The sequence below is a fragment of the Oratosquilla oratoria genome, chromosome 17, assembly GCF_046742065.1.
Source record: "Oratosquilla oratoria isolate Oo_2021 chromosome 17, ASM4674206v1, whole genome shotgun sequence".
NCBI lineage: Eukaryota > Metazoa > Arthropoda > Malacostraca > Stomatopoda > Squillidae > Oratosquilla > Oratosquilla oratoria.
Window position 1 is genome coordinate 18,525,021 of NC_134793.1, and position 27,598 is coordinate 18,552,618.

A 27,598-nucleotide genomic window follows, 5' to 3' on the forward strand; every position below is an offset into this window, starting at 1 on the left:
ATCATGTCTTCGTCCAAGTATGTAAACGCCACTTTTATTGATCTTAGCAAGTTGTAAGTCTCCCGACAATTTTGTTAATCTGTATATCATAGGACAAGTCGTTCGTGATAATTACTCCCAAATCTTTTTCGGATCCTACTTTCTTTACTTCTTTGGTTCCAATTGTATTTTTCCTGATATATATATGAAGAAGTGATTGTGCCAACAGCTTTGTACGGGGCAGAAACATGGAACGTGAGAGAGGAAGAGAGAAGGAGTTTGAATGTGTTTAAGATGAAATGTCTGAGAAGTATGATAGGGGTTACTAGACTGGATAGAGTGAGAAATGAGGAGGTGAGGAGGAGAACAGGGGTGGAAAGGGAACTGGGAGATAGGGTTGATGAAAGAGTATTAGGATGGTTTGGACACATGGAAAGAATGAGTGAAGAAAGATTAGTAAAATAAGTGTGGAAGGCAGAGGTGGAAGGAGTGAATATGAGGGGGCGTCCTAGGATGAGATGGATGGATGGGGTGAAAGGGGCATTACAAAAGAGAGAAATATCTGTGGAGGAAGGACGGGAGAGGACAGAAGATAGGGGTGAATGTAGAGGGGTTGTGTATAGATGATGCTGTGATGCATGAGGGGGAGTGGGTGGGGGGTGAGGAAGTATGTATGAGAAAAAAATTGGACACAGCCCGAAGTGATTTCTCCCCATCTTCTCCTTTTCTGCATAAGGGGATGGAGAGGGGGAGGTTGTCGAATTTATGAAGTGGCCTTGCTGTGGATGTGCTATGTCTTGCGACACTGCTTCTGACCCAGGGCAGTGGACAGGATGCAGGGATGACCCGTCATCCAGGAGGTGCCAAGATGAGAGGGAGGGTGGGGGGGAGTGGAATATATAGGAAATAGTATGGGTGGGAGTGGTTTCTATGCCTTTTTCTTTTTGGCTACCCCCCTGTGTAGGGGGACCTTTGGTATATGTATGTATGTACTTTTTGATAAACAACTTTCACATACAAGTCCAAGTAGGTCACTTACCGGCTGAGCACTTTAGAATGTTGCCACTTGGGCAAGAGGTCAGGAGTGGGGTTTATTTGAGGCAGTTTGGTTGCAAATTAAGTTTGTAGTAAGGGCATATGACATTGAATTCCCTTCATCAAGAAATCATCCATAAAGAGGCACTGTTTTAGACCTGAGAGAGAGAGAGAGGAGAGTTTGTAATGGTAAACAAAATCATTTACCATAGAAACATTATCTACAAACCATCTTCTAAACCCACACAGCTCTTCCACAATCACTTCCTCTGTTCCCCTCGTAATCCTCTTGTTTAACACGTGTCCTTCATGCTACTTTATCTTGTCTCTACCACCTGAACAACACCACATCAGTGCAATATTGTTCGCAATGATAGAAATGTTGATCATCAGCATTGAAATACAAATTCTACCTTCTCTCTTACAGAACACGGAACAGACCTTCAAGGCAGCCTGCAAAGAAATGGAGGCCTTCAACCTGGAAAAGGCCACGTCCTTGTTGATGGAGAACCTCCGACAGCTGGACACGGCCTTGTACCCACCTTACAAGGATTACCACCTCACCCAGGAGGCTCTCATGAGGTGTCTACTCCACCAGGGAAACCTCAGAGTGATGGGTGACCAAGAATCAAGCAGACTATCCAAGAAGTAGATGGAGTCTGACCAAGATCTAGAAAATAGTTTATATAATATATTATTATCAAACACAAATTTAACAAATCAATAAGTAAAGTGGGAGGGAGGGAGGGAAGGGAATTGATGGATTTTGATAAACACACACACATATGTATATGTATATATATATAATATGTTTGTGTATACATATATATGTGTGTGAGTGTGTGTGTGTGTGTATATTATATATGTATATATATATATATACACATATATAGTTCATCAAAAGTGATGGTTAATTGTGCATTTATTATTTTCTTTAAGGTACTTCCCATATGCCTTACTATGGAGTAATGTTCCTTTGAAAGGAGGTTTATGACTTCACTGTAGGTGGACATATTTGCTATATCACAATTTTGGGTTCAAGACCACTTATTCTGTAGCTTTGGGGATATTCTGTCTGACCAGATAGAATATCTCCAGAGCTACTAAAGAAGGGTCTTGAACTCAAAATTGCAATATAGCAAACATAAACTACCTATAGTAAAGTCATTAACTTCTTTTCAAACAAACATAAGTCCATAGTAAGGTATGGTTTAACATCACACACTCCTCCCCCCCCTATTGGAGGCTATGACTGTGCCCCTCACAGAGGGCTTTGTAGTGGGCATATAGAAAACCTTTAAGAAAATAATAGATGCACAATTAGTCATCTGTTTTAATGAAGTATGCATAAGAGAAAATCTTCATATATATGTGTGTGTAATATATATATATATATATATATATATATATATATATATATATATATATATATATATATATATATAATATATATATATATATAATATATATATATATATATATATATATATATATATATATATATATATATATATAATATATATATATGTATAATATATATATATATATATATATATATATAATATATATATATATAATTTATATATATATTTATATATATGAATATATATATATATATATAATATATATATATATATATATATATATATAATATATATATATATATATATAAATATATATATATATATATATATATATATATATATATATATATATATATAAAAGAAAGGTGGCAAGGGAAAGCACTCTTAGGTTCTTCAGAGGAAGAAGCTAAGAGTGAAACCGGTCAGGAATAAAGCTAAAAAATGAGATCCAAACCTGTGGCTTTCCCTTTCCACCTTTTTCAATACGCCACAATGTCTCAACACACACACAAACACACATATATATATATATATATATATATATATATATATATATATATATATATATATATATATATATATATAGTTCATTGACATGATTGGAGAAACAGGTGAGTAAATGTTTGGAAAGATATATAAATGCTGAGTAGGGGAATGTAAATGAGGTATAAGAGGGGCTGGAGACATTGGAGTTGGGGCTGAGACTGGGAAAAGCAGTTTTCAATTAATCAAACAAAAAATCAATGTAATATGTAGGTAGCATCATGACCATGTATATTGTTTCAAGATCATGTACTTTTTTTTTTTTTTTTCTGTCGTGTTTAGAAAAGAAAAAAAAGTGCTAGTTTGTGATGAGTGAGGAAATGAACACCAAAAGTAATATGTAGCGAGTGATAATATGCATTATTTTTCATTTTCATTTTCTCCCTACCACTGTTTATGACTAAGTCCAGCACTGATATCCATAATGTGTCAGTGATGCCATAGACCACCAATGCAGAATTTCCCGCCTTGTTATCAGTCCATAGCCATTTATAAAGAAGATTCAATTCTTTCAAAGGTAGATACTGTAACTTTAAAAAAAAAAGGAAAAGGTTATCAACAAGAAGACACTACCTCTCACTAATGTGAGATTCTGTTGACGTCATTCTGCTTCTGTCAGTAAGAGCACAAGGCTTTAATAATGTAATATTTCAGCCAGTTGCAGGACAGTTTTGACAGTGCCGTAAATGCCTCAGCCTCGATGAACACAATGATACCAGAGTGCTTAAGCTATCAAGGCTCCTCTTTCCTATCATTGTAGTGCTTCAGCCAACAAAAATAAATAGAAGTCTAATTGGTGGCACAATGCGCTAGCATAGACAACTGTTGCTCTCGTGTAAAGTAAATGTTCTGAAAGGAACAACTTGCCATAATACTCCAGCCAGTAGGAACTGTGGTTTAGTACTGCACAATGTTCCAGCCTATAGGAAACAAGTATCTCTTTTTCATCTTTACTTCTTGATTGATAGGTCCAGAACTCGTCATATTTTATTTGACGGACATTTTTGGTAAAAGAAATGTCGGGTGTGTGGTTTCATATCAACAGGCCTTTGCTGCTTCAGTGGAAGAGTGGGGAGTTGACTTCATAGATTTCACAATTAGATATCATTTACGCTATATCCGCTATTAATAATACAGCTCTTCAAGGAGAAGTAGCAATGCTATGCACATTAATGCCAATAGAGCAACCAAAAGTAAATATACGAGTAAAGTCAATTTTATGACTAAATTAATCTTTGTCATCATCACTGTCATCATGTACAGATTGACTGTCTCTATGGACAGAGGCTTAAGTTTTATCATGGAATACTAATTATCACAATGTTTAATGATTACCGTAATCATCAGTGTGAACTATTAAATTTGTTACAATCATCACTATTATCATTATTGCAGTTGTTGTTGTTGATATTGCTCTTGTCATCCTGCCACTCGAAGGTTGATCAGGGACTGCATGTAGGAGGACTGATGAAAGCTCCAAATCAGCTCTTATTTGTCCTTTATTAGGACATAAAGTAACTTTCAATCCAGGTGGATATTTTAATACCCTTAACACTCACAGGTATCGAGTCATTGAGGTACTGTTCATGCCTACTTGGTGTACTTATAAGATTGGATTCATATATATACAAAGGACAGAATTCCCCATTTAAATAGGGTAGCTTAATCAAAGCATATATTTCTTCACTTGATAGAAGAATAAGTCCCTTTTCCCCATGCACTGCTCCTTTTATGTTGCCTTTTACAACATGCAGGGAAATGTGACATTAAGCTTGTCCCCCACTATAGTGTTCAAGTGCATTATCCTTATGTTTACATTAGCCCAACATACCTGTTGAGATTTGGGATGTCACCAAGAATGACTATGACATTGATAAACAAAGATGAGGGAGGATGTCTTGTGATGATGCTCCTGCTGTTTATGGGGATGACAGTGAAATTGGTACCAGTGATGACAGATGATGACAATGGAAACAGAAGTGTTGGTGGTAAAGGCAGTAATCAATAAGATGTACTGACTGGTGGTAGGGACTGGTAATAATGAAGGTAATGATAAATATGGTAATGGTGGTGATAGTGGGAGGGAAGACTGTAGAGAAACTTAATTGTTAAATTGTCACCATAATGGTGGCAATGACAACAACACTGGTGATAACACAGTCAATGACAGCCATGGTAATAATGATAATGATACCACCTCGGTATCGGTGATGAATAATGTTAATGATACTAATTGTTGCCTTGAGTTTCACAAATGAAAAACCTGCAGCCCCCTACAGGTCCTCCCACAGATCTCTCCAAGAATTTTAGATTGTTGTTTGTTGTATTAGTGCAGGACTGTTTCTTATGTCATTATCTGAAAGTGATAGGAGAAGGGGAGCGGCCACAAGTTGTCAGCTCTCCATGTGTGAAAAGGTGTAAGAAATACAGTTAATAGAGAGAGTTCTTGGGTCCCAATCCAGAGAGAGAGTGACAACCCACCAGGGTAGCACCTCTTGATGGAGATTTGGAGGTTGACAGGTTTTGAAAATGGGCAGCTCCTTTGTCCATTTTGCAGGGCCCCCATGATTATATCCATCATTGATCCCTTCAATGAAAATGATAAGGATGAAAATGACAACCACAATGATGACAGCAATATTTGTTGGCACAATAATAATGTAACTTATAATGATAATGATGATGGTAATGATTGTGAATGTGATGATGGTGATGAGGGTAATATTAATTAAAATGACAGTTAGGAGCACCATAGGTTAAGAAAACTGTTTAGGAGATAAAGATGATGAAAAAATGACCCTGTGGAGATGAGCTTGTTTGGGTCAGATAAAGCCCACGGCCCCAGAATATGCTAAAGTGTCAACTAAACTGTCAGAATTGACAGTGACGAAACTTGGCAAACAGAGACAGGGTAAAGAAGGAACATGGGTATCGTATCTGAAAGAGGTGTGGGTAACCAGTCCCTCCCTCAATGCAACCAGTTTGACTGTTCAGATGATCCTGTTAGTTTCCTTCAGTGTTGCTGCAGAAGGCAGAGGAAGATGGTCTTCCTCCTCCTTCTCCTTATTCTTCTTCTCATCAAACTCATTTCAGTAAGATGTGGTCAGTTGCCCTCAGAGTGGTACCCTACTTCAACACGTTTACAACAGCCACACTGCTGGTAGAAAGTGAATCCACAGAGTCCTTTCCACCTGGGAAGGAGATACAGCCACTGATCTCATCAAACACTGAGTGGAGTTCAACTGCTTCCAGAACATCTGACATTTTTGTTTCCCAAAAGACTTGGTGAAGAGATCGACAGGAAACTGCTATCATTGGACAGTTCACATGAAGGTTCTCCATGGATGTGACTTGGTAACTGCATATCAAAAACGCTCTGAAACGTAGAAACGACGACTCTGCTGCCAATGAAGTTGCTGCAGGGCTTGACCCGAGGTCACAACAGTGCCCTCTACACATTTATATGCTGAATTTATATTTTCCCTATGCAGGGCATGAGCTACCCTCCTCTGGATGAAAACTGCGTGACACAGGGTGCAAATTGCCCACACAGTTATGTAGTTTGCTGATAATGGCCTGCCTCAGTTGACATCGTCATTTGATACTGAGCACTTTGTTCAGGTTGTACAAACAGAACGACATAAAAGCTGGAAAATTATGAAAGATTTTTCTGTAACCAGTGTATAGTTACATGTGAGCATACACATGCATATATCAATGCATACATGCATGCACACATACACACATGTGTATATATGTGTATATATGCACATATGTATGTATATGTATGTTTTCAAATATATGCATGTAAATATATATATTTATATACATAGTGATGTGTATCTCTAGCAGTGTAAGACTTGAAGAATCTTAAGAGTAGCACTATAGTGTTGTAATACATGGTGACACGCCTCTGTAGAGTAGCAGTGGTCACCTCTTACTCCTCTTCCTCCTCCTCCTCCTCTTCCTCCATTATCTTCCTCTACCTCCTTTTTCCATTCTTCATTTCTCCCTCCTTCCTCCCTTCTCCTCCCTACTTCTCCTCCCCATCTTCCTCCTCCTCACAGCACAATATCTTGCAGAAGTGCAACTTCCCCACCACAACGGTTTACTGGTTTCAAGAACATTTTAACCACTGGTCTGCCTCAACGCCACTTCCTGGAGAATCTGAGGCCACATCATAATATATCATTTTATTCTCCCTTAATGTAAGCTATAATAATCCAATGTTGTAGATGTACAGTCAGTCACTAGATCTACCTGTCTGACTGCCAGGGAACCTTACTATTGAAAGTTAAATCTAGAGATACATAGAACTCGTCTGAAATGGTATTTAGAGGAATTCTACTTGCTTTGATGATTAATTAACTAGAATGTATACACAGGGGGGCTCAGATCATCTTGTGCCAAACTTCTCATAGGGTAGAAGGAAATATTGTTATGATTGCAGGTACTACTTATTATTGTTAGTTATTTATATAATTTTTTCAAGGTTTGTTTCAGCATCTTTATGACTAGCCATCATGATTAAGACCACTGTCCTTCAGTTTTCTATAGGAAGGTGCAGGGCCAACATATAATTCTTCTTGCATATATATATTTGTTAGTTTGTCTGCTCTTGTTAAATAATTGCTAAAGGTAATTAGCATAGCATTGCATAAAAACTGAAAGGGTCTTGCAGAGCTTTAATATTTGTTGATACTATGTTTATCTGTTTGTTCCTCATAGTTTTCATACATGCTTGTTTGATAATGGTACCATTCCTTGGGATTGCCTGGGCTGTTTATGAGGCACTTTCTACTCCTTATCTTCAGACTCGTCCTGTTTAGCATAATTTGATTGACAGGTTGTCATCCAGGACTAACAGACAGTAATCTTTGACTGGATTTATTTATTTTTTTCTTTCTTTTCTTTTCTTTTCTTTTTTCTCATCTTTTCTTTTCTGGGGAGATTTAAGACTGAATGCCATTATTGACATCACACACTGACTTGTAAGATTTCAAACTGCCTACCTCTGGCTCCGTGCCTCTAGATATGGATTCCTAGTCTCTAATGACTGGAATTCAAAGTCCCCAATCAAGGTGTAAATCTGAGTGAAGAGAGACAGGGGGTTTAAGCCAGCAGCTTTGCTTGGGTCATAAGCTGAATCATAAGCTATATCTTTACCATCATCTTAATTTTTTTTAGCTGCAAAAGATCTCTTACCTTATCACCCAAAGCTTGTCCGAATGATGGACATATAATGACTGTCCCCAAAGGGAGAGTTAATTGATTGAGATTAACTCATTGCATCAATATCTTAAATTGAATAAAACCGCTTGGTGAGTCAGAATAAAGTGTACATATTAACTGCTGCAGTAAAATGAGTTAATCCAATGAATCAACAGTAGGTCAGAGTTATAACAGTTATGGTACAGGCCTGTTGGCACACTTTACTCGCCAGATGGCATAATTATCTTCAGTAAATTAAAGTAAAAGTCTCTGTGCACTTGGTTTTTTTCTCTGAAAATAAACCATACAGATTACTAATATTTTTTATACTTGTTATTCACTTCACAGTTAAAAATATTTTACTGCATAGAAATATTGCATCAAATACAAAATATCAAATGTTTTATTTGTACAGTGAGAACTATTTTGAACTATATAGTGAAACTATTTTGACTATGAATTCAGTCAAGGTGGTGCACAGATAACAAAGTCCTTCCAAGTAGCCCAGTCAAACCCTGGTGTAACCTAACCTGGCCCAGGTTCCCAGAACCAACTAAGCTTCATACAGCTCGGCTTGGTGGTTTCAGCTGAGCCAGTTAATAATGATCAAAACTAGCCATGCTTCTGGATGAGTTTTTGTTCTTGGGCTATTACTCGAAGACACTTAAGAAACCCTGGCTATCCTTGGCACTTTGGCACTAAACAAGGAACTGGCCAGTGCTGTTGGCTCCGATCCCCTTCATCCTCAAGGTTGAGGTAGATTCCTACCACTACCACTCCATCCTTAAGATTAAGATAAATTCCCACTACTCTGTCCCCAAGGTTGAGATAGGTTCCTACCTCTATCCTTGAGGTCTCCACACAGTCTTACCCACGCAAGTCACCCTTCGTCCTCTTATGGGTCAGTCTCTGTATCAGAAACTCCTGAGGTTCCTCTGAACCTGATGTTACGTATTACCTTCCACACGTCTTTGGAGGCCTATCTTCAATATCCATCTTCACCAGAGGACATCTTCCATCCTTTCTATTTTGAAGAGGACTGTATCATATAATCCCTTCAACCCTGCAAGGCTCTAAGAACTTCTGGGTACTATCGGGTGATGTTCATTTGAAAAGGTGGAGTTCAGGCAGAAGATTGGTCTCAGTCCATTAAAGCCTCCCACAGCTTAGTCTCCCTCCCCTCTCAGATAAAATCATTTGGCAGCACCAAGGAATATAAGACATAATCGGTGTGCTGATAATCTCTCTCTCTCTCTCTCTCTCTCTCTCTCTCTCTCTCTCTCTCTCTCTGTTTCTCTTTCTCTCCCCACCCTTGGTATCAACAGCAGAAAGTCCTCTTTACTATCAGCTCACCACAATGACCCTTGAAGCCCCCTTCCATGTCCTGACTCTTTATGATAACTCCACCAATGACTAGGACCCATGACTACACTCTGGAACTTGATGCATTCTGCTATTAATACTCCATGACTACCTGGCGACTCGGTCCTTTGCTCCAGTCCTTGACTCTGGTTCCTTATTGGCATTCGCTGAACTCCAGCCTCACCCCCCACCCCCTTTGTTTTCAGTACTGAATCACCATCCCTGAAAGTTTCTTGCTGTCTTCTCCTTAACCTTTTTTATATATACATAGAAAAATATCATGTTTCATAGCTTTTCATCAACAGTTGCTTCTCCAGCCTTTTTATCCTCTTCCCCTCCCCATCCTCCTTGTCTCACCTTCCTCCTCGTCTCCCCTACCTCCTTGTCTCCCCTTCCTCCTCTTCTCCCCTTCCTCCTCATCTCCCCTTCTTCCTCATCTCCCCTTTCTCCTCCACTCTCCTTTCTCCTCCATTCTCCTTCCTCCCTCTTTCTCCCACTCCCTCTCTCACTTGAGTCCCTCCTCCTGCCTCTCTTCCGTGCTTACTTCACCTTTTCTCATCCCTTTGCTTTGTTATTCTCATGCAAATTCGTCCCGACCATTCCCTTCATTACTTGTTAGAGATATGAAACGAAGATTCTTTGTAAGTATAAACCATACTTGTGTTTGCACAACTTTTTTTTTTTTTTTTTGTATGTTTGGTATATTCTTTGCCTCTTCTCTGTGGTTGGTATGTATAGAAGATAGTGATGATGCGATTGTCAAGCTCGGCCAAAGCTGCTTCCTTCACGGGAACCTGCGAGCAGGGTGGACACATACACAAATCATACTTTGATTGAATTATGGAATGATTGGATCATGCATCGAGTGTTGGTTCACATTAGAACCCAAGCTCCTGGGAGTCACGATTATTTATTTTTTACTTCTGTGTAAAGATACTCTGTAATTAGTGTAAGTTTAAAGGATTCTATTTGATGATTTTGGTTTGAATTCTTCTGCGTCACAAAAGAAGAAGAATTCTTTGAACATAGAGACCCTCCAAACCCAAGCCTCCAAAATATTATCCTCCAAGCTGTTTAGAGTATATCCCTCCAAACATAGCCACCAGAATTAGCATATTTGATAGAAACTGGAGAGAATTTTTTTTTTTGTGTACCCTGAAAGGCAAAACTGGGGCTAGACTATTGCCTCAGTCTGCTGTCTAGTCTTTCTAGCCACTAACTAAAACTATTTACAACATGCTCATTTTTTTTTTTTTTTCTTTTTTTTTTTTTTAGTCTCAACAATACTTGCTGACGGTGCTTTTTCTCTCCGTCCTCCTTAATTTCCTCTTCCTTCTCATCTTTCACCTTTTTTTTATTTATTTATTTTTTTCTTTCTTCCTAACCTCTTTATTTTTCACCTCTGTAGGGGAGTGCCACAGTGTAACTAACCACTGGTTGCCTCATCCTACCTCCTGGCACAATGCAGTACCTCTTTCTTGGTGCACTGGTGGCACCTTTTCCCACTTATGAGTGTCATGTGCTGTAATTCCTGTGGTTCATTGCCTCTTACCTTCTGTTGTATTACCTCTCACTTTCACTGTGGCATTCTGATCCAGCATCCTCCATCAAGTGCCTCTATGGAGGCATCCTCCTACTTGACGCTCTCCCTCTGCCTTCCTACCTTCTCTTTTATATTAGTTTTCAAGGATTTCTTCCATCCATCCTTCCTTTACCTTGTGCCAGTAGGTTACTTAACTTCGCTTCTCCCTTCATCATAATTTTGTCTCACCGTCATTGTCCATCTTATTGTTTCTCAGTTATTCATTTTTGTCATCTCTTATTTTTTATTTAATTATTTATTTTTTTCATCTGCATCTTCCTCTTCCCTATCTTTTTGTTCCTCTTCTTCCCTCACCTTTCTTCCTCCTCCTCCTCCTCCCCCACCATCTTTGTGTACCTTCTCTCCTCCTTGCAGTGTAGCAGTGACATTAATTTCCTTGTTTGATTCAGCCTTATTCTAGTGCCTTTTCATACACTCGACTGTAGTGGCAACATACAGTAAAAGTTTTTGTTGAGAAAATGCATTGTTTTATTTCACCCTCAATACAGCACTTGTGGCTTTCTGGTGTAGTGGTTAGTGTTGTGGGCTGACATGCTGTGATACAGATTTCATACTCTGCACATGGGATGAAAACTTCCACATAAAAAAAAAAAATGCTGTCACTGTTCCTCTTAAGCAAAGGGATGGATGTATGGTACAGTGAGACCTCTCATTGTTAAGGACGTTAATTAGCTGTGGTTGCGGTGTTTTGGAGTGGTTTTTGGGTGGCATAGTGATTGCACGCACTAACCAACAGCACCAAAAACACAGCGAAAACACTGCAAACACAGCTAATTAACGGCCGTTAATGAGAGGTCTCACTGTATTTGTAAAGTCACAGTGTTACTCCAAGATTGGACTATATGAGCTCCAGAGGGTAATAACTGTCACTTGTGAGTACAAAACATGATCTAAGGTCTCAATAACCCAAGTATTTTTACAGATTTTAATCTGGCTAGAACCAAAGGATTCCATTTGACAGTGATAACTGCAGGGTATGGTGGGAGTTTTAATAACAAATGGGCCTGACTCAGTGTGGACAGAGGTTATAGCCCTGGCTGTGGTGGCATTTTCCATCAAGAAGGTATTGACTGGTGTCCTCTCAACCATAGGAATAGCAGAAGGAACTTGCTACATGCAGAAAAAACAAGAGTTCAAATTCATACTAAAAGGTAGATGATCATTACCTGTGTTTTCTTAGTATATTTATGTACTTGTTTATTTTCACTGTCAAGTCTTTGATGTATGGGCTGAAGAACATGGATCAAAGGGTGGAAAGGGAGATGGCAGATAGGATTAATGAGAGAATATTGGGATGATTTGGACACGTAAAGAATGATTGAAGATTAGTAAAAAGTGTAAGGAAGGCAGAGGTGGAGGGAGTGAGCTTGAGGGGACGAGCAAGGATGAGCTGGACGAACAGGGTGTTGAGCAAATGGAAAAATGTCTGTTGAGCAAATAAGTGAGAAGGCAGGAGATAGGGGTGAGTGGAGAATGGCTGTGTATAGCAGAGCTGGGTGTGTTACCACCGGGCAGGTGCGTTACAGAATAATCTGGTGTGCTTTTCCGGCAATGCATTACAGATTTTAATGTCCTTACAGCGGTTTGCGTTTCTGCGTGTGTGTATATGTATATACATATTGTTAGGCCGGTGATGTATGTCCCATGTTGGGCCGTCAAATGGCTGGTAGTCTGTCCCATGTTGGGCAGCCAGTTAGGCTGGATGAAGGTAAACTATGGTGGAGATAGAGTTGGTTTTATTTAACCATAAAATGTTGGGCGCCAGTGGGGGGGGGGACGAGAAAGCAAGGGAGGTGACGACCGTGTCTCAAGTCGTGTCTCCGGCGATCTGCTTGCGGGGATCAAAGTTGGGGGTTGGGAGGAGAGAAAACAAGGAGCAGCGAGCTAGGATCATGTATGCTGTCCGAGGCTCTCTGCATCTTCGGCGTCCGTTCAGCTCCTTATATACACGGGCAGGTCATAACCCGTGCTCCTAATTGCCGCAAGGTCATGTGTTTTGCGTGGGAAGTCGGAGGCAAAATGTTCTGACGCCGGTGACTCGGGAAGACAGAGGGTAGGCATTCCTCAACGAATCCAGTGTTATGTGTTACGTGGCCGAGGTGCAGGCCAGCCATGACGGGCCGATGCTGGCATTGCACGTGTGCTTCCTGAAGGAAGCTTTGTGTGATGGTCATACGGCAGACCTTAGCGCTGGTTAGTCATCGGGCCCCACGAGCGATTCCATCAAGGAGGTTTTGTCCTACCCGTGGGCCTCAAGGAAGCTTTGGGTCGCGCCGCAGCTGGGTAGACGCGAACGTGTCCCAGGGGGGCACTTGTGGGTAAGAAGGTCGGTGAGACGCCGAAAAGTGATGCGAGAGAGTGAGTGACGAGGTGAGGACCGGTCGTGAGGAATGCTAACACACACACAAATACACAAACACACACACTTATATATATATACACACACACGTATACACACATACGCAGGAACGTGGACCGTTCTAAGGAAATTAAAATCACTAATGCATTGACAGAAATGCAACCCAGGTTTTTTGGGTAACGCACTACTTGTCCTGCGGTAATTTGCCCAGCTCTGATGTATAGATAATACTGTGATACAAGGAAGGGAGGATGGGGGTGGGGCGTAGGGGGTGATATATAAATGATATTTTGACGCACGAGGGGATGGTGATTAAGTGAAGCAGCCTTGCTGTGGACTTGCTGTATCTTGCTGCATTTCTTCTGATCCAGGGCAGTGGGCGGGATACAGGGATGGCCCGTCATCCACGAGGAGCTAAGATGAGAGGTGGGAGTGGAATGGGTACTTGACCTTTGATGTGGCTACCTCTTATAAGGGGGAAAGCCTTTGGTATATAGACAGAATATTGCTTTTTCTACATAATTGTTGAAGGGTAGGGTGGCATATGTGTCTTGTATTTTATGTAGCTCAGTAATTATCTTCCTATTTTATAAACCTTTGTTTGAAATGTTTGGTGATGGAACTTTTGTTCCAATTGCTACTTTCATTTTTTTTTAATGTTTCTTTAGTTCTTCATGTTTTTTTTTTTTTTTTTAAGGTAAATAAGGATTTTTTCAAAGGCTTTATATTTATTTTATCATAACATATTTACATGAAGTCCAGGATTCAGATAGATTTATTCTGCACTACCGATTATTGCCACAAAGATCTCTACAGTGGGGAAAGTACGAAATTAAATGTTAAAGACATTCTTCTCACTATTCATAAAACCCACATGCAACTCAACTGTCGACATAATCTACACAAACATTAGCAAATAGCTATCCCATTCTTTCCAGTGTCTACAAAAGTTAGCTTAACTTTATTTCTGTAACCTTAGTAAGTACCCATCCATTCTCGCCTGTAGATCAAAATTGTCCTTTCTGCAGGACCGAAGTATCCTGTTCTCTGTCCAAAGTTGTTCATATTCTGCCGAGGATACAGTAGAAGTATCCTTGATTCAACACTAAAAAAAAATAATAGAATAATAATAAAATAAAATAGATTAAAAAATATATTCTGGATGCGTTGGCGGCAAAACCACGACACTCCTGTTCGAGCTCAGGGACAATTTTGGCAGTTTGTACTCGTCATAATAAATGTCGACACCAAGCAAAACGCATGTCGGCAGACATGTCTAGCGACTTGTGTGCGTTATACGTTAAATTGTAAAGTCTCACGCAACTTTGCATAAACGAGATAAAACAATAGCAGCAGCAAAAATACAGTTGCCATTGTCACGGGACACTACGCCATATGGAGACGAAAGAGGAACGATTCTCCTTACTGCTTTGCGTAAATGTCTGTTTACAAGATCGATGCAATTTTAAAAGGTCGTGCATGAATCTTTCACGATTCAGGCTCCTTCAAGGCGATCTTGTATATTCGATACGCTTGATTAAGTTACACATCCACAACTTTCGGTGACTTATTCCTAGGCAATAAATTTTCAACTATGGGTAGATGATATATTATCACCACTGCCTTATGATAAATGTATACAAGCCTATGTACACACACATATTACGAAATTATTGTCCCTTTTCACAAGAAATTTATCCATTGATGTTTAAACAGCTTTTGCATGTATGTATATGTATAATTCGTATACATATGTATACACATACAGAAATGGACAAGTACAAATATATAAACAAACACGCATGCTTATACATTCAAATGTATATACATAACACTACATGTATAGATAAAACACAAATTATATATATATATATATATATATATATATATATATATATATATATATATATATATATAATAAGCTTGATTATGAATAATCGTCGAAACGTAGAAATTCAAATTTACTGTAGTGGGGAAAAGACGTTAGGACAGCAACAAGTCCCGTATATACCGAATCTCAGCAATTTCGGTAGCTTATATAAAATGTTTTATTCTAAACAATAATTGTTATTTCTTCGCAAAGAATAGTAGACGAAGAAAATAAAAAGTGCGTGCCGCCACAAAATAGGCATAATATCGCATAACGCTCCTAGATAATGAACACTGATAGTATTACGATACTGAACCAGACAAGTTAGTTGGACAACGACAATGGCAGTTTAGGCGCATGGCAGTCTAAGATTCTTAGCCTAATATTGTGTCAAAAGGTGGAAAATAATTCCACAGTGAGAGGAAAGGAATGCAGGAAGTAGTTCCTGTCAAAAAGGAATATTTGGGCTTGAGTGTAGTTTCGTCTCTTTTTGATGCGACGAGCCTCGTAAGACCAATACCGTTTATATGTCGTCGACACGACCCGAACCGTTGACGAAGATCACGAGAACAGAATAATTTCTTTTCATGACCGTTAAATAACCGAATGTTTTATCTCCACGCTAAGTTGGTCGTTGTCTTCTGGCTGCCAAGCCTCTTTGAAATGTTTCTTGGCGAATTCGGCTCCACACAGACGACCACAAAGACGAGCCAATACGCTCTTCCTGCAGACGAAGACGAAGAAGATAAGGACGCTCTGCATGATGTTGATCAGGTCAAAGACGAGCCTGTGGAAGAAGAGGAGATTCGGTGAGGTGTCTCGAAGTGGAAGGAGGGTAATAGGTGAGTGGGTTCTGGGAATGTTTTAGCAGTTTAGAAGACCTAGCCCACGCTGTCGACCCTAATCGAGCAAGCTGTGAGCTGCCTGAATACAAATTGTTTATTAGAATTGCAGAAACCTGCCGGTCAACTGAGGTAGCTCTAATAGTAGTAGTAGTAGCAGCAGTAGTAGTACGAAACCCCGCCATCAGTTGAACAAAATACGAGACAATATGAATGTTGACGACCTCATCCAATGATGTAAGACACTCCAGACACGTTCAGGTGTTGTTGTTAAAGACTATACTTTACCAGCTCTTCTATCATATACTCCTAGGACAAATTTATGTTTAAGAAGGAAATAAGCAAGAACTGGTTGACCAAGAGAGTGGTTGACGACTGGAACAGATTTAGTAACAATGTCGTGAGCGCGGGAACAATGGTGTTTTGAGAGAAAATTAAATAACTTTATGGATGGGGATGAAAGATGGTAAGGGATACAGAACTGCCTAGTGTTAACCTTATGGTCTCTTGCAGTCTTCTCCGTTATGTTCTTAGGTATCGATGGCCACTTACCAGATGTAGTTAAGCCACATTTCGTTGTGGGAGCGCTGGACGAAGAACGAGACGACCTCCAAGATCCACGTGATCCCCATCAGGAGAAGCAGCGTCAGGTACTGTGAGAACCTGCAAGGGAGGAGGAACATGAAGAAGGACAAGAGCCTGTTCGGACAGCAGGAGGCAAGGATACTAACCCAACTTCGACGATCTGAATGCACAGCTGGTTCAACCCCAGTGTCCCAGGCCAACACAGAGAAAATTCAAACACAAAGAGAAAATGCATTTTTTGGGAGGGGGAGGGGGGTTAGCTCACACCCACAACACGCCCCCAAACCAAATGTCCCACATCCACACTCAGAAAACCTCCCCAAACCAAATACCCCACATCCACACCCAAAGTGGGGTTTATGGTATGGTTGTGGGAGTTTATCCCTACGCCCACATCGAAACCTCCATGCCACACCACACACACAGAGACGAACCCCCCCCCCCACACACACACACACATCCCCACCTAAGGTGTGGGTGGGGCTCGGGGTAATTGAGCTCACACACCTAACCACCCACCCACCCAATATGGGAGTTTGGGTCTGAGTGTTGTAGTTTCCCCTCCCCTTAGACTTGCACACAGACCAGCATCATTACATACACAACCATACGTTGGTTGGGAGTGCAAGGTTCTGATAGTTTACTGTTTGCGAGGTGATCTGTGATTGCCCAACTGATGCCCCATGTCATGGTCCTCTGGCTTCGGGTCAGCCGAAGATCATCTGGACGCAAGGACACCCCACCCCCTCCTCCACAGCCGATCTTTGCCGACTATGCAAGCCAGGGACGACCATGAGGAACCCTGACACCCCCCGGACTTACTGGAAGTCTTTGGCCATGGACTTCTTGTTGAGAGACCGAAGCTTGTACGCGGTGAGGCAGAAGAGGACCAAGTTACATGTTAAGACGACAGCGATGGGTCCGTAGAAGAAGACGACGGGCGCCAGGTTGTGCAGCGGACCTGAGGGAGGAGATGCTGAGTGTCAGTGGTCCGTCATGTATTGGAAATTAAGAAAAGAAAGAAAAATGTTGAACGGTAACTTGTGCAAAGGAATAGGAGAGATTTTTTCCCTCCATCCCGCCTCTTCTTAGTCCACCGTAAACATCATCAACGCCTCCATTCTGAACAGACATCCCTGAGACATCACCCTCCACTCTTCTGTTCCCAGACCATCTTCAGATCTTTCCCCGGGCAGGCCTTGATGCCGCCTCCCCACTCCTTCCTTTTCCTGAAAACTCGCCTGAAATGTCACTTAGAAGGCTTGTTTCACACGTACCGACTTTTTGCCGTGCACTGTCCACGACACGGCGCCGTGCTCTCAAATCACCATGGGTGTCTATAGACGCTCTCACACGTCACGACCACGTGTGAAAGCGTCCGTAGACATCCGTTATTACGTGAGAGCACGACGTCGTGTCGTGGACGGCGCACGACGAAAAGTCGGTGCGTGTGAGACGAACCTTAGTTCTCTTTATACCAACTACATTTGTAGAAGAGGGGTTCTCAGCCTGGGTTCGTAGAAAGTCTTCCTTGGCTGAAGTCCAGTTCTGATTGACAGTGAAGCAAATACTATTTGATTCTTACATGTAAATTGCTTGTGAGTTTAATTTTTCTCCTTGATCAAATAATTTAAACTTGAACCACTTTATGATGTCTACTGTAGTACCAATGCATACTGAAGTAATCTTAATATAAATAGTCGTAATTCTATATCCAGTGTCAGGTCAATGGATGTACTTAACGGGAAGAAGGTTGAGAAGTCTTGTGATTGATCCATTTCCAAAGTTGTTTCTTTGTACGAATCGGTGTTCACACCTCACTGGTATCCACATCTCGGCGTCAACGTGCGACTCCCTCATCTCCTACAAGCCCACCCAAGGTCATTCACTCCTTGACCTCGTTTCGGTTCCCCGCTTTGTGTCCACAACTTGCTTCCATACACAACACCAGCCCTCGCTTGGACTCCGTCCGCAAAGTTCTTTGTGGGGAATTTTCCACAAATTTGTGTCCGAGAAATTTGCTCACATGGGATGTTTTGTGAGGAAATTGTGTTGAAAATGTGTATATGTGTGTATATCACAACTAACACCACAGTCGGACGAAAGAAAGAGTTGAGTAAGCGAAACTATATATTTAGATTGCTAACTGTACTACTGAAGAGGATTACAGTTAGCAATCGAAATGTATAGTTTCGCTTACTCAACTCTTTCTTTCGTCCGACTGTGATTTACAAACGTGTTACTACATTTCTCACCAGTGATTGTGTGTGTATATAATAATTCCTTTTTTTTGTGGTAAAAACTGTGGAAATCCAGGTTTCTTTGTGGGAAAAAGCTCACTCGTTTGTGAGAACTGGCATAGATCACACTGACAACACTGCAAAGAACTGACCCGAGAACCAGCAGGCGGACACTGCGAAATGCGGCTTCGGCAGGAGGGACGCCTCTGGCGCTGCGAGGTCCCTGATGAAAGCGACCAGAGTGATGACGAGCGGGACCCCCCAGGCGTAGAGAGCGTACAGCCCAAAGCGGGTCCATCCATCAAGTCGGCGCGGGGCCGTTCTCCTCCTGAAGGAAGAAAGGAAGGAAGAAGTTAAGATTAGGGATTAAAAAGATGAATACAAATACATGCACAAAGATGTCTTCTTAGAAAAATCTGGTTCCCCATCGAAACTGCCGTGTTTTCCTGTTGTTGTTTTTTTTCAACCTTTATTCCTTAATACTTCCGCTATATAATTATATTACTTTAGTGCTTATTAAAGTTCCCGCCATGTGATTTTTTCACGTCAGGGACTAACCTCCCTCGCCCCTACCCCCTTCCCCTACGCAGGAAAAGTATTGAAGCCAACTGGTTTCGTATAAAAAAAAAAAAAAAAAGTCGACTAATGGACCGCTTCTCTTTGTTGTCCTTTGCTTTCTTCTCTTTGTAGCGGCGCGCACGAGGCGCTCCGAGGGCGTCCAGACACGAACCACACACTCTTTGTCCAAGAGCCACGAGGACCCTTGCTCAAGAGTCCCTACTCCTCCTCCTCTTCCTCTTCCTCCTCCTCTTCCTCCTCCTCCTCTTCCTCCTCCTCCTCTTCCTCCTCCTCCTCTTCCTCCTTCTGGAGGAGGACAGGACCCGAGCAAAGGACCTTCCGTGGAAGTGGCTCAACACTCGTTTGGTCCTCCCCCCACCCCACGCCGCTTTACAGGGGTCCTTCGGGTGTACGTTTGTGTGTGTGTGTGTGTGTGTGTGTGTATTGTACGGGTATATGTGCGTATGTGCACGCGTGTGCACATGGGCGTGCCTGTCCTTGTGTGTGTGTGTGTGTGCGTGTTACTTGTGTGCAACTCATTGTCAGCTTAAGTAGGTACTTGTATGTGCGCTTACATAATCCGTGTGCGTATATTTATGACTGCTATTCCGTCCCTTGTGTGTGTGTGTGTTTGTTTGTTTGTGAAAAAAAGGATTAAATACATAACCAATTTACATATTACAAACATCACAACATCTGATCATGTGTATCCATACATGTCAAATTACATACACACATACGCATGCGCGCGCGCACACACACACACATACACTAACCAGTGTGTGCTTGAATCTGAAATGAGAATTGCTCGAAAAACACGACAGATCCTAATGCTATTTTTATTCATTTATTTGCTTTGTTTATTTGTCTGAAAGACGTGCGATTTGGGTACTTCTGAATAAATTCTCAAAGCATCGAGTGTCGAAATGATTAATTATAGAGAAACGCGAAGAGCTTTATATATATATATATATATATATATATATATATATATATATATATATATATATATATATATATATAATATTGCGTCGACCACCCCGATGTTTGTGAGGAGAGACGGACTTGCGTGACTGTCGTATTATTAAACGTAGTGTGTTGAAATGTGGAGAGAACATTACCAGGTAGAACGTTTAATTGGTGAGTATTACTGACTTGGAATAATAATAGGAAATTGCTCGTTCATTCATATGCGTGCACACACACACACCTCGTGGCACAGTGGTTAGAGTCCGTCTGTCAATACGGTGGGCCAGGTTCGAATCCCGCCCAGGGCTGAAATGATTTCAGTATCGCTGCGCCGCGGGTTGTTACTCCAACTCGCGTGGGCGGGGAGCTGTGTGTGCGCGCGTAAGGTCAAGTATTACCCAGAGATCGGTCATATATGAGCTCTGAGCTCTCTTCCGGGGAGGAAAAGAGCTGTCGATCACGGGTCCAACACGTGATCCAAGACCATGGTGAATCTCTCTCACACACACAACACCCAACCCCTCCCTATCTCTCTTTCTCGTGGCCGTTACCATGGTAACCAGCTTCCTTTGTTTATGTAGGGATAGTGACGTCACCAGCCTCCCTAGTCGTGGGCTTGCTTACGAAGTGTAAGTGATGCATGCGAATCCTTAATTAATGAAGACACTAACGGCATCCTAAGGTCCTAGATGCCGTCACTAAGGCCATTAATATATTTCATAAAATTACAAAGGTTATTGGCATGTTGGAACGTGTAAATCACTGGAGACAATATTGGAATGTTATTTTGTATCTATTTTATTCTTTCTTTCGATGTCTTACCATTTCGAAAAATAATTATAGTGGTTGTGGTAATACTAAATTTGGGAATATCTTAGCAACTTAATTGTATTTTTTTAAGAGAAGAAAATTATTATGGTTATACTACGATTTTTTTTTAAGACTTAGGTATTAGTGTATGAAAATAGGCCTTAGAATAATAGGATTTTTCAATTGGCTCAATTTGTGAAATTACTCAATAATTGCAACATGCTTCCACGCAAGGAACAGGGAAGCAATTTTACCAAATGACATAACACTCCAAATTTCCTGCCTCGCTTGTTCCTTAAATTAGATATAATATCCCTATTCCATAAATTCATCTCTTCATTTCTGTCTCGTCTTATTTACATTAAGCTGACCATCACAGTCGCCTTCCCTCGCCAACAGTAAATCGCGCTCAACGTAGCTTACCGACTGGACCAGTGGACCAATCAAACGCTCATCCTTTCGTGACGACAGAGGCTGTGCCCCAATGAAACCGACATTACGACGTGACGTCATGGCATGGCGTCCAATGAAATTCTCGTTTGTTTAAATTCTACTCGAATGACGCTTGAATTTAACGCGCTATGCTCTCGCCTGGGCTAGATAAAAATAGATAAAAGGGAGTAAGAATGCTAGAGGCGAGAAAAGGAAAGAGAGCAATAAAAAAAGAAGAAAGAAGATGCAAGGAAATACTTTGGAAGTGACCACATGTGATACGACATATATGTTCTTGGCGCATTTCATCTAAGTCATTATTTATATCTGCAACTGTTGTGCACGTATATTAATTATACTCTCGTAATATGTGTTTTGTCTATGCTTTTATTTGTGTGCGTGTGTGTATATATATATATTTCCCCTTATTTCTACATTCCCAGTTTCATCTACCTCGCTATCCATACAGTCCTCCTGCTTTTTCCCTGACGACAGTTTTATTTCTCATCTGTCCCTGTCTGCCCCCTGGTCCTCTCCCCTCCCCCGCCCTCCCCCGATAAGATCTTTCGCAAGTCCCTCCCTGAGGCCTCTCTCTGGTCTTCCAGGACATCCCCCACCCCATCCTCCTCTCCCCCTCCCCTACCCTCTCCCCCTCCCTTTCTGCCTCCCTATCCTTCCTCCCCCTTCCCTCTCTTCCCCTCTCTTCCCCTCCCACCTTACTCTCCCTCCCCCCTCGTCTCCTCTTCTTTCCCCTTTCTTCCCCTCCTTCTCCCCACTCCTATTTCCCTTTCTCCCTTCCCGTCCACCAAATTGCTTCACCTTCGTCCGACACACACACGCACGCGCACACACACACACACACACACACACACACACACACACACACACACACACACATGCATATACAGACACAGAAACACACACATACACACGCAGACACACAAACACACAGCAGACACACAAACACACAGCAGAGACACAAAAACACACCACACACACACACACACACACACACACACACACACACACACACACACACACACACACACACACACACATGCACACACACACACACATGCACACACACACACACACATGCACACAGACAACACGTACACACACGCAGACACACACAGACACACACATACAACACACACACACACAGAAACGCAGACACACAGAAACAGACACGCACAGAAACACACACACGCACACATACGTACACACGAGCAGACGTGAGCCGGAAGCTTAGGGGTCTGGAGCCTCCATCCAGTGTGTGTGTGTACACATAGCATGAAGACCCCCCCCCCATCCCCCCACCCTCTTCTCATCCTCGCGTCTCCCCCCCTCCCCTCCCCCCCTCTCTTTCATTCGTCTTTGGATTTTCTCTTTTCATTCTCCTTTTAGGGGCTTTGGTGAGGACCCTACTGCTCTCTTTTCAGCCTGGGTGGTGGTGGTAGGGGGGGTGGTGGTGGTGGTAGTGCTGAACCCTCACATAACTTTTCATCTAATTTAATTTCTTTTTTACATCCCCTGAGAACGTCTTTTCGTATAGTCGTATGCAAAAATGAATAAATGAATAGGTAAATGAATAAATGATTAGGTTATAATAGAAATGAATTAACCAATAAATAAAGCAATGAATACAGAAAAATAAAATGGAAATGAACACGATAATAAGAATAAATCATTATTAAAGTTGTATTAATACAATATTGTACACAAAATCACTACAACCACAGTGTTGCGTGTAGAGAAATATATACACACGGAGGCACTATATGTCTATATGGAAATATATACATAAGACAGACAATAACGTAAAAGTTATATTGTGTTTTTCTGGTGTAACATCATGGGTCACATTTGGTTGACCGCAAGATGGGTCAAAAAGTTCTGTCTACTGCCGCCAGACAATTTTAGCCAGTTCAGGGACCCAATATTTGAGTAGCGAATGAGTGGTCGAGACACCAACCTGCCCCCAAAATCAACGGAATAAAAAAAGAGATATATATATATATATATATAATATAATATAATAAATTCCTAAAGAGGGCTATAGCTATTAGCCGAAATATAGAAGTTATACTTTCTTCTAAGTTTCCTTTTATTCCGACTGTGGGTTCTTCGTGATTATTATTTACAAACGTGCTACTACATTTTGTCTAAGTTATATATATATATATAAACTACAAATCCCACTTTTGAAGAAAAGAGAATCGTTGTAAGATGCGTATATTGCAATCGCTGAAGAGGATCACAGTGATCGCATTTTACGTATCTTACATCCATTTTCTTTCCTCTCAAAGTGGGATTTAGAACATTTAACTCGCCTCTGTGTGTGTGTGTGTGTGTGTGTGTGTGTGTGTGTGTATTGCATCGCATCGGCATCTCGGGCCCCCCACCCCGATGTCAAGGTCCGTGATATCTATGGTCCTAATTGCCCGAGAGCATAAGGGTGATAATAGGTATTCCTTTTCAGTCACCGAAAATTCGCCTAATAATATGATGGATTTAATTTAATATTTTGTTACTAATTTAATTTATTCATGTATCTATCTATTTCTATTTTATTTATTAATTCATTCATTTTACTATAGTCCTGACTCGCTACTCTGGACTAACTTTAATTCAAAACTGTGGTAGGAAAAATATTTCTGTCTTTCTCTACGTGTCTCTCCTATCGATTGTTTTAAGAAACAGACAACTTTATGGGTGGGGTTGACAGGTGGTAATAGACATGAAACTGCCTAGTGTAGGCCTTATGATCTCTTGCAGTCTCCTTTATTCTTATGTTCTCTCTTTACATTTATCTTTTCTCTCCTCTCATTCTTTCTCTACGTTTCTCTTTTTCTCTCTCCCTCCCAGTCCACGGAACGAGTCCTACGGGCAGCAGAGTCCAAGCCCTTGAGTGCCCACAAGGGGTGGGGTGGGGGGGAGTGACACGCTGGCGTCCGTGGGGCACTTGACTTCGAGTCGACTGACTGCGCAGTCTCAACTTTTTTCAAGTCCATTCCCGCGCAGCCGAACTGTGGGGTGAGCACTTACTTCCTGAGCCACCAACAGAGGGGTGAGGGGTGGGGGTTGTTGTTGTTTTTAATAGTCTGTGTTTTACCAGCGCTTCTGTCCTGGTAGTGGCGGGGTCCTTGGGAACGTGAAAAGGGCTCTAAGGGAGGGAACGGAGGAGAACCAACTGACTGAAGCCTTTCTATGCCGGATAATTTTTTCTTTATTTCTGTTGTCGTCAGGCGATTTTATTCGTCCGTGACACCACCACGGGCGTCCTTTTACCTTCCTTCATCGTCGTGGTACCCCGTCGGTAGGGAAAGAGGATCACAATGGTCTACACACCCCACCTTTTCTCCTCTCTGCCTCTTTTCCTCCTCGGCTTCCTATTTACCTCCCTCCTCCTCCTCCTCGTCTTCCTCTTTGCTCCCCTCTTCGTCCTCGTCGTCTTCGTCTTCCTTTTTGCTTCTCTCTTCGTCCTCGTCCTCCTACTTCTCCCATCGTCGTTTCTTTATTTCCCTCCTCCTCCTCCTCCACGTCTTCCCCCTCGTCTTCCACTTTGCTTCCCTCTCCCTCCTCCCCCTCCTCGTTTTCCTCTTCATTTCTCTCTTCCTCTTCCTCCTCCCCCTCAGTCGGGAAACTCGAGAGGCCCTTGGAGCCCCCCCCCCCCGCCCTAGATCCCTTATCAAAGAATATCAAGAAAGAGTAACGACACTAGAGGACTGGGGGGGGGGAGGGTGTGACTTTGCTGTTGGCAATCTACTTGAGGAGGAAGAGGAAGAGGAAGAGGAGGAGGGAAAGGAGGACGAAGACGAGGAGGAAGAGGAGAGTATCATTTTGCTGCTGGCAACCTCCTTCAGGAGGAGGAGGAAGAGGAAGAGGAGGAGAAGGGCAGCGACGAAGGCATCGGAATCGAGACTTCCCCCGGGGTGGCTGGGGGCGAGGTCATTCTTGGTTTAGCCTTGGAGTCGAGGCTTAGGCTTTGTCCAAGTACAAGAAGGGGCGAAGAGCAAGAGGTTCTTCAGCATCTCAAGCTTACAAAAAAATAAATAAAAATCAATAAATAGAATAAATATAAAAACATAAATAATTAAAATAAAAAGATATGAAAAATGAATTATGATAAAAATATATATTAAACGAGAGTCTTTAAGCCTACACTAAGCTATCCAAACACGCTGGTCGCTTCGTTTCCTGGTATAAAGTCTAAACCCAGAGGAAATCTTCCCTTCCCCTTCTCTCTATAAAGGATGTCATGCCTAAACACCTCGTAGATAACAATAATGACATCATAATAACTGATATTATTAATAATGATAATAACGATAACTAATAATAATGGTATACTAATATAACACTGATAATTATAATAATGATTACAATAGAATGATGATGATAATGTATGATACAATACTGATGATAATAATGACAGTTATAATAATAACAGTAATAAATAAAATAGATATATAAGAATATACACGTAATCTTTAGGGAGGCTTCCTTGTTGTTAGCGTCAATACCTTCCACTCTGAGGTACAGAGTTCGCGAACTGCTTAGGGCGTGGAAAGCTCCAGCTGATACTACAAGCCGTTGCTGTCTCCATTGAGCAAGATGATGTGCGCGTGTGTAAGGTCGCAGCATGACCCAAAGATCGGGCCATATATGAACTCTGAGCTCTCATCCAGAAGGGTAACAGTTGTCGATCACAAGGCCAGCAAGTGATCTGCGTAACGACCGTGCACACAGGAAGAGGAGGTGGAAAAGGAAGATATATGGGGGAGAGGAGGAGGAAAGAAGATAAGGAAGAAGAGGAGGACCAAAAAGAGAGAGAGCAAGAGAAGGAGGAAAAAGAGGGAGAAGAGGAGGTAGAATAGGAAGGAAGAAGAGAAAAGGAAAAAGAGGAAGTGGAGGAGGAGGAGGAGGAGGAAGAAGATTTCATCTTAGAGGGTCGTTTCAGAGAGCAACTCCTACAAATGCAGTCTCCTCCTCCTCTTCCTCCTCCTCTTCCTCCTCCTTCTTCCTCTCCTCCTCCTTCTTCTTCTCCTCCATCTCCTCTCCTTCTTCTCCTTAACTCTTCCTCCCTTCCCCCTCCTCCTTCTTTTTCTCCTCCTCTCCTCCTCTTCGCCTCCTCCTCCCTTCCTCCTCGTCCTCCTTTCCCATCATTCCACGCTTTCTTAGATAATATTATACTTGTAGTTTTTACTTTTTTTTTCTGGCCAGTTCCCCTCCCCCATATTTTTGCTAAAGTTTCCTTCTTAGACCCCCTCCCTCCCTCCCTCACCCCCCCAAACGGCCTCCCCCCTCTCTTCACCCCCATTGGCGTTCCCATTTCCCCCCCCCCAAAGTTAAACCCCATAGCAGTAAAACCCCCCCATCATCGTCACTCTCTCTTTTCCTCCTCCCCCTTCTTAATCTTGGTCTTCCTCTTCCTCCTCCTCCCCCTCCTTTCCCTCCTCCTCCTCCTTCCCCTCCTCCTGCTGCTCCTCCTTCCCTTCCTCTACCTCCTCTGTAGAACATTTCAGAACTTCTGTCCCCAACTGTACGATAGTTTCTGGCAGAAACGATTTCAATCGTCTGGCGACAGCAATAACAAAAGGAAAATGCTACCCCCCCCTCGGGGGAAGTTAAGTACTCAAGCATTACCCATAGCTCGGGCCATCTACGAGCTCTGAGCTCTTGTGTGTGTGTGTGTGTGGGGGGGGGGGTTAGCTGTCGATCACGAGACCAGCACGTGATTCGAGACTTTTTTCTTCTTCGAGAATTTAATGGATTTTTAAGTCGTTTGGAATGTTGGGAATTTAGATATTCCCAATAAATGCATTTCTGAGTT

General features: G+C 41.8%; 2 protein-coding genes across 8 annotated transcripts in view; one reads left to right on the plus strand and one right to left on the minus strand.

Moving 5' to 3' along the window:
- LOC143034460 (protein-lysine N-methyltransferase SMYD4-like) overlaps nucleotides 1-2,408 on the plus strand; it is a 185,140-nt gene extending 182,732 nt beyond the window's left edge. For 6 of the 7 annotated variants that reach the window (XM_076200538.1, XM_076200539.1, XM_076200543.1 and 3 more), the window contains one exon: nucleotides 1,442-2,407. In XM_076200538.1, coding sequence (XP_076056653.1) covers nucleotides 1,442-1,666 — 225 coding nt within the window. In that variant the 3' untranslated portion in view covers nucleotides 1,667-2,407. Of the gene's footprint in view, nucleotides 1-1,441 lie in introns of all 7 variants that reach the window. The other variant, XM_076200540.1, reaches the window with a different exon arrangement.
- Nucleotides 2,409-15,357: 12,949 nt separating this feature from the next.
- Nucleotides 15,358-27,598, minus strand: part of LOC143034462 (putative G-protein coupled receptor Mth-like 10) — a 92,734-nt gene continuing 80,493 nt past the window's right edge. Inside the window, exons 7-10 of the mRNA XM_076200545.1 lie at nucleotides 19,146-19,321; nucleotides 17,576-17,714; nucleotides 16,721-16,831; nucleotides 15,358-16,113 (exon numbers count right to left, since the gene is read on the minus strand). Of these exons, the coding sequence (XP_076056660.1) occupies nucleotides 15,921-16,113; nucleotides 16,721-16,831; nucleotides 17,576-17,714; nucleotides 19,146-19,321 (619 nt within the window). The 3' untranslated portion in view covers nucleotides 15,358-15,920. The remainder of the gene's footprint in view (nucleotides 16,114-16,720; nucleotides 16,832-17,575; nucleotides 17,715-19,145; nucleotides 19,322-27,598) is intronic.